At 31.5% G+C, this 13196-nt stretch overlaps 2 protein-coding genes across 2 annotated transcripts; both read left to right on the plus strand.

The window, feature by feature from the left end:
• Nucleotides 1-717: 717 nt before the first annotated feature.
• LOC133676104 (uncharacterized protein At4g15970-like) lies at nucleotides 718-7184 on the plus strand. Its single transcript, XM_062097680.1, has 4 exons — nucleotides 718-1174; nucleotides 5500-5865; nucleotides 5966-6447; nucleotides 6641-7184. The coding sequence occupies exons 1-4, from the start codon at nucleotides 953-955 to the stop codon at nucleotides 6645-6647; spliced, it is 1077 nt and encodes a 358-aa protein (XP_061953664.1). The 5' UTR covers nucleotides 718-952; the 3' UTR covers nucleotides 6648-7184.
• Nucleotides 7185-8817: 1633 nt separating this feature from the next.
• On the plus strand, nucleotides 8818-12597 carry LOC133676105 (uncharacterized). The gene is made up of 5 exons (XM_062097681.1): nucleotides 8818-9211; nucleotides 9297-9505; nucleotides 9605-9703; nucleotides 11409-11482; nucleotides 12121-12597. Exons 1-5 carry the CDS (start codon nucleotides 8893-8895, stop codon nucleotides 12344-12346), a joined length of 927 nt encoding a protein of 308 aa, XP_061953665.1. The 5' UTR covers nucleotides 8818-8892; the 3' UTR covers nucleotides 12347-12597.
• Nucleotides 12598-13196: the final 599 nt, after the last annotated feature.

Raw genomic sequence — 13196 nt, forward strand, 5'->3', positions numbered from 1 at the left:
TATAAAAAATATTCTCCTGAATATTAAATAAGAAGAAAATATCTAATTTCTTATTTTTTATTGTAGTTGTTTTCGCATAATTAATTATTATTTTATTTTTTCTTCTATAGTATATAAATTATTAAGTCATGATTTTTTCTATAAATATCTATCTTAATTATAATAAAAGTAAATAAAAATTAATTTTGAAATCTATCTTGCAGTATCGCTAAATAACAGTAATAACAACATCAACAACACTGTGACAACAATGCTAACAACATCAACAACACTGTGACTGACAACAATGTATGTTCAACTGTCAATTTTTCTTACGAGTATTCTTAATTAAACTAACTTTCATATATTAAATTAAATTTCTTTGTTTTCGGGCCTTGAATAAGTCAATGGCGTCCAGCCGAATCAATGGATTTACAAATAATTTCTTTATTAAATAGCCTCCTACATAAGTTGAACACGCGATGATATCAAGAAAGCAATTATTTTTATTTAATAATGTAGTAATAATTATTTTTTAAAATATTTTTTTATTAAAAATATATTAAAACAATATTTTTATTAACATTATTATAATTAAAAAAACACAGAGAAAATAAAAAACTTCCTCTTCATTATTTGGCAAGTTGCTTTCGGTTTATTTGTCTTTCTTTATTAGCAGCAGCCATAATTATATCAGTGGTCACGTCTAATATTGAACGAGACTAAACCAAGTAGTTTCATCCCCTCAGCCTCAACATTTTCAACAAAAACCAAATATATAAATAAATAATATACAAATTTTGCCATCTCTAGCTAGGAAATGAAATAGAGAGAGAGAGAGAGAGAGAGAGAGAGCAACAAGGTTTTGACCTGCAGACCAACTATGCATACTTGAAGACTACAAGATAGACTGGTTCTAATTTGGAGAAAACCAAGAATTACACAGCGCAATTCATCATCATCTGCAGGGAAAATGACTGGAACTGGCGGCGAAAACATGAATGGACCTGTGCACAGTTCTTCTGGGCGCGTCCACAAACCGGTTGTCAGAATCACAGTTTTGTTTCTTGCTGTTCTTGCAGTTTCTTGCCTTGTTCTGTACAAGTCTGCCAGCCCTTTTGAGTTCCTGCCTCGCTCCTTGGGTTCCTCCTCTGATTCAGATTCACTTTCCGTGTTATACCATCAAACTTACAAGGTGAGTTTCCCTTTCATAATCTCTTAATGCTTAAATTTACCTCATTAATCTTGTTGGGTGTTGATTGCTTTTCTTGCTGGTTCAATATAAGTGGAAGGTGCTGTTTCTTTTCTTCCTTGGTTCTTCTTATTGGTCACCAAAACCTTCTTCAAGGCTTCATATTATAGCTGCTTGTCTTGAATTCAACACTCATGAAACCAAAACAAAATTGCCCAAGAACCAAAATCACAAACATCACCAACACGTTCTTCAGAGGCAGAGCATATACAAACTTCTCTGTTTCCTGGCTAGCTGAAGAATTTTTAGCATCGAATTAGTCCCTATCATTGATCATTTTCTTGATGTTGAATTAAACACTATTGCTCGACTGTCTGGGCTTCGATACATCCCAACAACCTTCCTTAGTAGGATTTCTGTACGTCTTTCTTTTTTTGGGTAAACTATATTTTAGTCTCCAAAGTCTCATCATTGCTTTACTGCAGATCCTGCAGTTTAAATCTCTTCAATATTAACCCATTAGTTTTGAGAAAGTTTCAACCTTGCTCTTGCTCTTGAATCTTGAATAGCTAATATATTTTTTCCCTTCCTTTTCTTTCACTTTCATCTCAAAACTTTCCTCTCGTGTTCTCTCTCTCTCTCTCTCTCTCTCTCTCTCTCTCTATATATATATATATATATATATATATATATATAGACGGAAGGTGAAGAAAATCCTTAGGAGAAAAGCGACGGATTATGTGCTTTTTGCTCGTATTAATCATAATCATTATTCATTTACATGAATACCATTCATAAATCTTAAGAATTTTGGGTAGATCCAACTCTCCCTGGTCCCGGCTATGGTACACCCATGCTTCTATATGATAATATATCACAAAATCATCCCATAAAATCAACATTGAAAAATACGAACCGACAGGGGCTAAAACATAGTTTATCCTTTTTATTTTGCTCCCACCATAAGTCTACAACTCCGAGGTAGCGTTTAACTATTGGTTTAGAATAAAAAAAACATGGAGATAGCTAATATATGTCGTAATTTATTTTTTATCTTGAAAATATAAAAATTTAAAGCGCGTTTGGAGTGTTTTAGTTCTATTTTTATGTTTTTTAAAAGTGTTTTTGGTTTGAAAAAAAAATTAAATTAATTTTTTTAATATTTTTTTTTATGATTTTGATATGTTAATGTAAAATAAAATTTTAAAAAAATTATTTTAATATAATTTTAAGTGAAAAATTATTTTAAAAAGCACAATGCGCTATATTTTTAAATATACATTTATTTTTTTTATTTTTAAATAAACACAATTATGTATATATATCCAAAAATAAAATAAATAATTAAAAAAAATCAATTTTTTTTTTTAAAACATTCAATGACACTCAGTAACAAACCCTTTGTTGTCATTTCGTGGGCCAAGTGTGGGTTCGAGATGGAACATGAAGGAAATGTCTTCTCACTGAAATAATACAAATAGTTTTTATAGTAATAAAAAATGATTTAAAATTTAATAATCCATTTTATTATTTTTATTATTATGAGGTTGTCTACAACTTGCAATAACGACGTGACTTTCTGGGGTTAATTAATTCACTTTGCTTATGAAAAAAAGACGGGATTATTCATTTACAAGAAAAAGGCTTCATTTTATATATTCTAAGGGCATCTCCAATATATATATATATATATATATATATATTGCTTAGTTCAATGGAAGTGCTAAAAGAGAAGATAAAATAGCTTTTTTCTTGGCCAAAAACTATTCCTACATGTTTATGAGAAAAGCTAAAAATAATTAGTACTTGACTTCAAAATAATGGTTTTAATTCCTTTTTCTTAAATGAAATACTAATATCCATCGAATTATAATTTATTAACTTAACATCTATAATTTAATACTCTCATAACGTGTGAAAATAAATCATATGCTCATAAAATATATAAAAAAAGAAAAAAATAAATCATATGAAAATATCTCAAGTCTCATACTTCAATCAATTTATATATATATATATATATATAGTTAACTGTGAGCTCTACATAAACAAGAAAAACAAATCAGTAATTCAATTTATTTTCTCCAGCAATCATGCATTTTAATTATGCCTAGATCTAGGTCGGATCTAAGCTGTCTTTTTTATTCAGCAGACCATTTATAAATCTTTACCTTTTAATTTCTGGTGGAGGAGATTTGAAAATGAATTTCTTTATGTTTTTTTAATATAATCATAGTTATGAAAGTGTTGACGGATTCTAAACCTTGATTATAAAAATGGAGTAAATTGATCTATTCAAATAATGCTACTTTGAGAATATATATATATATATATATATATATATATATATATATATATATATATATATATATATATATACACACACACACCAAGATTTTTTACTCACTTGGTCAAGATCAAGCCTTGTATTGACCGGTTATTATGTTGACTTGTCGAGTCCAGTCTTGTAGTAGTAAAAATAAAATTTTATTTGTTTTTATATTTTATAAATATTTGTGAAAAAATTTAAATTTTTTTTAATTAATATTTTTCTAGTATTTTTATATCATTTTAATGCATTAATTTTAAAAATAATTTTTAAAAAAATAAAAAAAGTATTATTTTAATAAATAAAAGGGGAAGAAACTAAACTTCACATCAAAGTGTTCATTTGTGACAGTAGATCTAGATCTTTTTACGACGAATGAGTTTATGGATGACGTGGTTTGCTGAGTTTACACCATGTTTATCTAGCTCTTGATGGAATTACGTATCTAACATCCAATAAATAATTATTTAAGAAAAAAATATTGACATTATAAATTCAGTGAACGAAAATTAAAGGCGAAACAACTTGATGGGAAATCATTACAATTTGAAGCCTTTTCTCGGGTAGTTTTTCAAAGCAGAGTGTGTTTTTTCCTTTCCTGCTATTATTGCTACAATCTCTTTTGTAGAAACTAGTTATGTGTCCTGTTCTTCTCAACGGGCTATATATTTTAAAAAAATTATATATACAAAATGTTTTTTTAGAAAATAAAAAAGTTTGTACATATATATATATATTAATAGATAAATTAATAACTATGTAACTATTTTTATATTAGTTAAGAAACTAATTTGTTCCCATTCACATTGCTTAAAAAGCTATGATGAAATTACAAAGAAGCTTGAAATGTATATTGAATTTATTTTTGTTTTAAAGATTTATTTTATTTTGACAAAATCAAAAGATATAAATATCCTTACATCTTAGTTTTAAATGTTTTACTTTTAAAGATATTTAAGTTATTTAATTGTATTAAAAAATATGTATAAATCAATTTATCCCTAATCGTTTTGATAATGTACAATGGATCCTGTAAAAAAAAAAACGGTATTTCCTTTAATGAGTAGTTTTTTTTAGATTTTTTTTTTAAAAATAAAAATATCAAAATATTATTTTAATTCATAGTATTTTGTGTCTTGTGCCATAATGTTTTGAGTCCCCAAGAAGCATAACGTGATGGTAAAGGGCTTGAGATCTGCACAGCAGGTCTCGAGTTCGAGTCAGGGCATGCATCTCTTGTAAGAGCTTGGGATAATTGAGGTTTTACTCACTCACCTGAGCCTATAAAGTACGGTTTCTGGAGAGTGGGGTTTCCTCGAATCTTAAAAAAATAAAAATTTTTATGATGCCTTTTAAGTTTTTGTTAATTAAAGATTGATAAATCTAAATGAGATCAATCTCATTAAGATAACTATTCAACTTGATCCGGTAAATTAACTTGAAAAATTTTAAATTAATTTAATTTAAAAAATCTAATGTCCAAACTTAACTTGAGATGGATTTTTTTTATTTAACCAACCGGCTAAGTTTTGATTGATTTGGTTAATATAAATAAACCCATATATTAACCAACCCATTTATTGAACCAACCCATATATTAACTTGATAGAATCTAATTAATCCGGCTAAGTTTTGATTGATTTTGGTTAATATAAACAAACATGATAAGATAAATATCAAGAGTTTTTTAAAGAAAAACAATGTGGTTTTTAATTAAGAAAGCCGCCGTGAGGTTGAAAAAGAGGTACAAACAGGTAAGGTCCGACAACTATCATAGCATGACAGTGACCACACAGGATATGTTTGCTGACGCAACAGTAACAAGTTAATATGTTAAAAATGTTGCATCATTTGATGGCCATCACCTCAGCAATCATGTCAGTGTAGATAAATTCATCGTCGGACCTGCGACATGTGGCCATGCCCGGTTAACATTTCCTCCTGCAATACTGAGTTCTTTTGTATTTTGTAATGACCACTGTATTTCATGCCTTTCCAGAGGGAAGTTGATTTGGAATTGGGGAGAGTTTTGAATAAAGCATCCATGAAAGGTAAAACTGTGATCTTAACAACATTGAATGATGCATGGGCAGAGCCTGGATCTATATTTGATCTCTTCTTGGAGAGTTTTCAAATTGGAGAGAAGACTAAAGAACTCCTAAATAATTTGGTGATAATATCCTTGGACCAGAAGGCACATGCTCGTTGCTTAGCTATACATCCACATTGCTATGCTCTCAAAACTGAAGGGCTTAATTTTACAAGAGAGGCACCCTTCATGTCTGAAGATTACCTCAAGATGATGTGGAGAAGAATAGAATTTTTGAACACTGTTCTTGAGATGGGCTACAGCTTTGTTTTCACGGTATAGACAGACCCTTTTGGTTTCTGATAATTATAAAGAGATTTAACCAGATATTCTGCTCCAATTTTCTGCCATCTAACTTCTTCATCTCCTTTTCCAGGATGCTGATATCATGTGGCTTCGAAATCCATTTCCACGGTTCTATCCACGTGTAGATTTTCAGATAGCATGTGACAAGTATTATGGCAATCCTAAAGACAAAAGCAATCGACCCAACGGAGGGTTTACCTATGTTAGATCCAATCTCCGGACGATTCTGTTCTACAGGTTTTGGTTCATGTCTAGAAAAACATATCCTGGCAATCATGATCAAGATGTATTGAACAAGATTAAAAACCATCGTGTCCTTGAAAAGATTGAACTAACGATGAGGTTTCTAGACACTGCTTACTTTGGTGGGTTTTGTGAACGTAGCAAGGATTTTAGCAAGGTCTGTACCATGCATGCAAATTGTTGCTATGGGTTGGAGACTAAAGTTCATGATCTTAAAATTGTGCTTGAAGATTGGAAAAATTATACGTCGTTGCCTCCAAATGAAAGAGCTTCAGCATCGCCCTCTTGGAGAGCTCCTCAAAATTGCAGGTATTATAATTTCGGTATTCTTCAACCTTTCTGCCTGATTTTCAACTACTGATCATAATGTTTCCTACAAAATGTGGACGAGGAATAAAAAAAATACAACTTCGGTTAGATATACGTACTGCTCAAAGCTATACTTAACTCTGGTTTTCATATGCTTGATTGCTGATGTAAAACTTTTTTTGACCATTTTCAGGACGTAAATCTAGAGCCAAGCTTCCATGTACATCTGGCTTCCTTCCATTTTCCTGATACATTCAAGAACACTGATGGTTAACATGTCTCTGTGACAATTGTATGAAATCAGTGAAGGTGCAAAGTGTTTACTGTTCAAAGATTGCTTTTAGTGTCCGTCTCAAAAACAAGTGATGTTTACAGTTTCAAAACCATAGATCAGTTGTTAAAGCGGAAATCTAGAAATAGCAAATACCTTTCTAAACCCACCACCATGGATGTTCCCAGAGTTATTTTTGATACTCGATTGTATGTGTTTGGAATTCCAACTTGAAGATCCACGATACTAGTTCTATTAGGATATGGGGTTCATGAAATGGGAAAGAGCTGCTCTCATCAAGTCCAGCCTAATAATTCCCCAAGATCCCAATATACTTTTTTTTTTCTTTTCAAATCCTGTAGTAGACAAATTAATATGCCGTGCAATTTTCAATTTGAGTTGAAAAAAGTTCTGTACATGATATTATTCCTTACTTCTGGAAATTCTGTGCCAATCATTTTCTTAACTTGGTTTGAGTTGTCAGTATGTTTAGATGCTCATGAAGCAGTGAATTTTTACTTGTATACAAGTTTCAAATTTCATTCTCTGTTACCCACTTGAAATTTCAAGTTTCATTATTTTTGAATTAAATCTTATTTGGTTTAAATATATACAATATTTTTCATAATAAAAATTAACAAATTAAAAATTTATTAACATTCAAAATTTACCAAATTCTCGCGGTGGTGTCATTGATTGCTAATTTAACCTTCTTTTACCATTTGCAGGACATAAATCCAGAATCGAGCTTCCATAAACATCCGGTATCCTTCCATTTTTCCGATACATTTAAGTAGACTGATCGTTAAGCATATCTGCAAGTTCCCATGGCAATTATATCAAATCAAAGAACTCAAGAAATTACTTCTTCAAATATTGTTTTTTGGTGTCTTCCTCTAGAACACCAGTGACGTCCACAATAGCAAGAAGTTTTCTAAACCCACCATGGATGTTTCTCAGCAGGTCCAGCCGTCGTAGAATAGGATCATCTTATCGATCCCATTGTATAACCTGGAGAAAAACGCATTAATCGGAAAGGAAAAGAAAAGAATCTACTGACGCCGTTATCTTCGTCGGGCTTCTTTTTTTTTTTTTTTTTCCTTTGGGAGAGGAGACGGACGAAGAAAATGAAAAGAACCAAAACAAGAAAGTCCGGGCTGTAGCCGGTTTTATTGTGGGAAAAACTACAAATCAGTCTCCCAATTATATAAGTCGTTTCAGATGCATCTCTAGAGGTAATTTCCAAATAATAATATTTAAAATTGTTTTTTTAAAATCAAGTTATAATAATTATAATATTCCATGCTATTTTCTTTTGGTATGTGAAAAGCATTATAATAATTCTAACTGCTTTGTCGTACGAAAACATCAAGAACAAACACGGTAGCTTGGTTGATTTATCAATTTTTAATCATGTTTGTTAGCAATTTTTGTTATTATATATTAATGCAATGATAGCAAACGATAAAGGAGTTTAATATAAATTAAAATACTCAAATATAAAAAATATTATAATTATAAAAATATTTAAATATTAATTTTTATTTTTCTCAAACTCACTTTTCAAAAAAGCTATTATAATTTTTTATATATAAACTATTTCAAAGAGGAGTAGAAATAATAAAAAAATATTTATTTTTCTAAAAACTGGTGCATCATATATATATATATATATATATAATTTTTCAATCTAAAGCATTATTAAAAAATATAAAAAACCAATTATTTTCTTAATTACAAGTATCAATAAATAAAATCATCTATTCAATACAAAAAATCACTTAATTCACCAATTACAAGTATTAATAGATAAAATTATCTGTATTCTCTGTGTTGACATTTGGTGCTAAACCATGTCACTAATATTTTTAAAATCATTTCTATATAATATATAATTTCTCAAAATAAATGATAAATATAATGAATTGATTTTTCATAAACACACAAAGGCATAAAAAAATGCTTATCAGCTTGGTGTCATTGCAATTGTATCACTTTGCAGCCTTACCTTCACTCATGGACCTGATAAAATAAGTTATATAGTTTGGGGACTGACTTTTCTGCTGTTCTTTATTTTAAACCATGGCAATTTCGTAAATTTCTATAAAGGAAACGCAGCTTCTCTCTCCAATTACGCACCGTTCACAGAACGACAGTCGACAGACAAATCCAAAATGCATCTAAAGAAGCCATTGTGGAGCACAGCACTGAAAGAAACAAGAGAACCGTCGGCAGAGGCGGAGCCGCAACCACAACAACCGTCTTCAGCCACGGCAACAGCGGTGGACGAGCTAGTAAATTCATTAAACAAGCAAAGATTATATAGAGAAGTAACACTCGCTCTCCGTACAAGCCTTAGAGATGCTCGCGCCGAATTCTCTTTCCTCCGCCTCCGTGGCCTCCGCTCTCTCCTTAACTTCCTCAGATCCGTCGCTCAATCAGATTCCACTATCAATCTCTTCTGCCAAACGCAATCTTTACCGGACCTTCAAGGTAACTAACTTGCTCTGAATCACTTCTTTGCTTTTTTCGATTACTTTGTTTTCTGTAATTTTTATTTATCTGTGAATTTTTTTAGTGGTTCCGGTTTTATTTCAAAATTCGTTGAAAGAGGGGGAGGAGGAGCAAAATGTGGAGAGTTTGAGTCACGTGTTTGGTGTGGAGCCGATGAGGATTACGAGTCCTTCGACGGATGCAGAAATCGCGCTTGCGCTTCGTGTTTTGGAAGGTTGTTGTTTGCTTCATAGAGAGAGTACTGTTTTTGCTCATCAGTACAAGGCAATTCAGGTGGTTATTAGAATTGGATTTTAAAGAAAATGAATTTTGTACTGCGTGTTGGTGGTGTGTTTATGCATAGAAGTTGGGCATTTGGTTTTGATTTTGTAGGTTTTGATGCGGGTTTTGTCGACTAGAGGTGTATTGGAGAAAAGTGCTTGTTTAGATGCTCTAATTTCGATAATGTTGGATTCATCACCCAATCAAATGGTATGAATTTTGTCCCATCATTCTCATTCTTCTTGTTTAAATTTAGAAGCAAATTGGTTTCTAGTACATACATTCTGATGCAAGATATTAAGAGCAAGCTTAGTAAATGTATTGATTTGAGTTTATTCATGTTTTACATTTTGGTAGTATGAGGGTAGATTTTATTGAATGAAATCATTCATAATAATCGTTTATGTTATACAAACTCTGAACTACACTGCTTCTGACATACTTCGACTCAGTTTTTGGAAGTACACGTGAAAGGGTATCCAATGGAGGCAAATGCTAAAAGAGTCTGCCATATTGGTTCTGTCATCTTTTCCTCATTTGTTATTGTTTACAGGGAGCTTATTTAGGTTATGTTAACTGCAATGAAAATTTCATTTTTGGAACATGGATTGAAGATGACCATGGCGTAGTTATTTTGTGGATGCCACTTGTAAGCTAGTTGAATTAATAAAATTAGTTCTAAGTATGCTCATTCACCTAGATAGGGAAGCCATTTTACCCTTAAAGCAGAGATTAAAGATAATCATAGCATGGGTTGGCTTAAACTAGCAAGTCTCGTTCTTTGGGTGACACTCTCCCTCCATGGGTTGAAGTCAATGCCAGGCAACTTTCCACTTGGTTTCACTAAACATCTACATACTAACCAATAAACATGTCATAAGGCTCAACATCTGCTAGAAAAGATGTAATGTTTCATGTGGGATCGAGAAAAGACCACTTTTGACTAATTCAATTCTCTATTTTTCCTTATTAAGTTCAGCTCTGGAATGGACTGCATTTCTAGCTTTAGTTTGTCAGAGTGTTTCTATTTTGTATTGGTGTAGGTGCAAGTTTAATTATAGGCTTCAGAGATCCAGTATAGTTGGGTTTCATATAACTTGAAGACCAAGAACTTGATTTACTGTGATGCTCTTGTTTAGTAGTTACACATTTTTTGTTTATTTTATTTTATTTATTAGACTCTGTTGCTTCACTTTGGTGCATGGGCATGTCTCTCAAACTATCATCTTGGTGCAAGATTCTCTTTCAACATTTTTCTATTCTTGTATTCTTTATTATTTTCCACTATGAATATCCTATGCTACTGTAACTGGAATTTTTCTTTGCTATTGGCATTATGCTGGTTTAATCCTAGAACTTCCCTAGATCTAGAGGAGTTATTCATATTTCATTTCCTTTGTAATTGGATTGTGATTTCTTGATCTTGTTTTGAATTGAATTAGGCTTCTTTTTTTCAACCTCAACATCAATATTTCCATCCGTGTTAGAGTTTAATCTCAGTTATGGTTATAGTAGTTCCTAAGTGATTCGATTACAATACCTAATCATTGCTGAACTGGGCCTACTTTGTAGACTAGATCAGAAATTCTAACCTGTTATACATAAAGAATATACCAATACACCCAACATCAATTTGGATGAAATAACTAGGCTTGATTTGCTCTTTGGGCTTGCTTTTCCACGAGTTCCATATGGCTGAATTCTGGCTTTGTCAATTAAATGCATAATGGAACTTTAGAGGACATGAATTACCTGGTTAAGGCTGATACAATGATGTCGAAAAACAGTTGTGCTAACCATATAAAGGAGTTGTCCTTATTTGCTAGCATTAAAATCAATCATGATGTTAATTGATCAAGAAAATTCTTTCTTCTCTACTTAGCATCCCTGTTTACTTTGACTTGTATACACTCAGGATTTCGAAGCGTGTAATGGTATTGAGGAAGTAACTGTGGTTATTAGGGACAAGCAAGTGGATGAGAATCTCAGGTATTTATTAATTTTCATCACCCCTGTTTACCTCCACTGTACAGCATGGTGCTATTAGTACTGTTTGTCGTATCCAAGATGTTATTAGAAGTAAAGCAAATTTTGCAAATGGCAACAAATTACAGCAGTGATTACAAAAGTGAAAGAGAACACTGTTAGCTTACCCCCCACCTACCCTCATGCACACACTTGAAGAATTTGTTTTCAAATGATTGTCATGAACATTAACAAGTTTGAGGCTTTATGGTAATGTAGTGAAGGGAGGAACTGTTCATTCTTTTTATTCAAGCTTCTTAATTACATCTTAAACACATAATTCTTGACTTGCGAAACATGTAGAGCACTTAGAAAAAACTGCAAGGCATATATTTTGTTGCTAGGTAGGGGAGGGGGTTATAAATGGAGGATCAAGTTAATAAGACTTACAAATGGAGCACATTCCTATCAGTTTTAGATGAGAAGTTTCTCATTTGCAACTCTGGCAAGCTCATGTTTTTTCTCGTTTCTTTTGATTACATAGAAAAGTCCTTTTTTAAGATTTATCAGTGATAAGTTCCTTTTTTTATAAATTTAAGATAGAGCTGTATCGTTTAATTCAGATTTGACTGCCAACGAAGCATATGTTTACCTCTGATTAGGTTGAAATGTGGAGAGTTCATGCTACTACTCATTGGCCATCTTAATGGGAGGGAAAGGGCCCCCATGCCATCCATACATGAAGATGTAAGGCGACTCCTTGGTGAGAAATCAGCCTCCTTGATTTGGGCAGCCAGTCAATTTGGGTCAACAGTAGATCCAGAACAGAGGTTGATGGCTTTACAGATCCAAGCTCGCAGGGTGCTTGAATCACTGGACCTGTACTAGTTCAGAAGATATGAAATCTCTATTTCCTCTTGGCAATTTACTCTTGCTGATTCGAAAATGAAGATGAGTTCTGTAGATAACATTAATTGCTGGCATTTCTGTAATGCTAAAATCTCGTTACTCTGGAAGCAGGTGTGGAATGCTGATGCCCTGTGCATTTGCACACATCGTTCTTTCATCTCAAGCAAAAGTGTTCATCATATTATATTATAAATACAACTAAAATAGTTGTGAACTAGGTTGATAAATTATTTTCAGTGTTTCTTAACAAATTTATCCCATAACTCAGTTGGATGAAGCGTACTTGTTGGTTGCTAAGGTAAAATATTGTTCTAGGCTAGCGTGTCTGGGTTTGTTTTAACCGGCTCTTCGAGTGTGTTTTTTAGACTTTTATTTTTTATAAATTTTTGATTTTTTAAAAAAATTTCTATCCTTATGGAATTTTTATTTAATTTATTTCTAATTATGTTCTTTAGGTTTTTATTTAATTTTATTCTTCTGCGTTAAGTTAAGTTGATAGTAAATCAGTTTTTTTTATTTCTTTATAATATAATAGAATAAAAATATTAATTCAATACAGTAATTACAAGGTTAATTAGGGTTGATTTGTTTTTTTTTTTTCTTTTGATACTTTTTCTTTGGACTTGCTTTATCGACAAGGTTATATTGAATAATTTTCATGCGATTTAATTTAAAATTTGGGCTAAGCAAAGTGTTGAGTTGAGAGTTTTCAAGTTTGAATAATTATACTGAGTTTAATAATAATATTAAAAAATTATGCAATCTAGTTATATTTTTTTATTTTTTAAAAATATTTGATCCAACATGCAAACAAGTAATAAGTTGTTAT

Source organism: Populus nigra, chromosome 16 (assembly GCF_951802175.1).
Source record: "Populus nigra chromosome 16, ddPopNigr1.1, whole genome shotgun sequence".
Lineage (NCBI taxonomy): Eukaryota > Viridiplantae > Streptophyta > Magnoliopsida > Malpighiales > Salicaceae > Populus > Populus nigra.

Excerpts from the sequence above, each read along its gene's own strand:
- LOC133676104 (XM_062097680.1), top strand. The coding sequence starts at position 953 with ATGACTGGAACTGGCGGCGAAAACATGAATGGACCTGTGCACAGTTCT. Across the intron at positions 1,175-5,499 it reads TATACCATCAAACTTACAAG|AGGGAAGTTGATTTGGAATT; the intron begins GTGAGTTTCCCT and ends ATGCCTTTCCAG. Across the intron at positions 5,866-5,965 it reads GCTACAGCTTTGTTTTCACG|GATGCTGATATCATGTGGCT; the intron begins GTATAGACAGAC and ends CTCCTTTTCCAG.
- LOC133676105 (XM_062097681.1), top strand. The coding sequence starts at position 8,893 with ATGCATCTAAAGAAGCCATTGTGGAGCACAGCACTGAAAGAAACAAGA. Across the intron at positions 9,212-9,296 it reads ATCTTTACCGGACCTTCAAG|TGGTTCCGGTTTTATTTCAA; the intron begins GTAACTAACTTG and ends GAATTTTTTTAG. Across the intron at positions 11,483-12,120 it reads CAAGTGGATGAGAATCTCAG|GTTGAAATGTGGAGAGTTCA; the intron begins GTATTTATTAAT and ends ACCTCTGATTAG.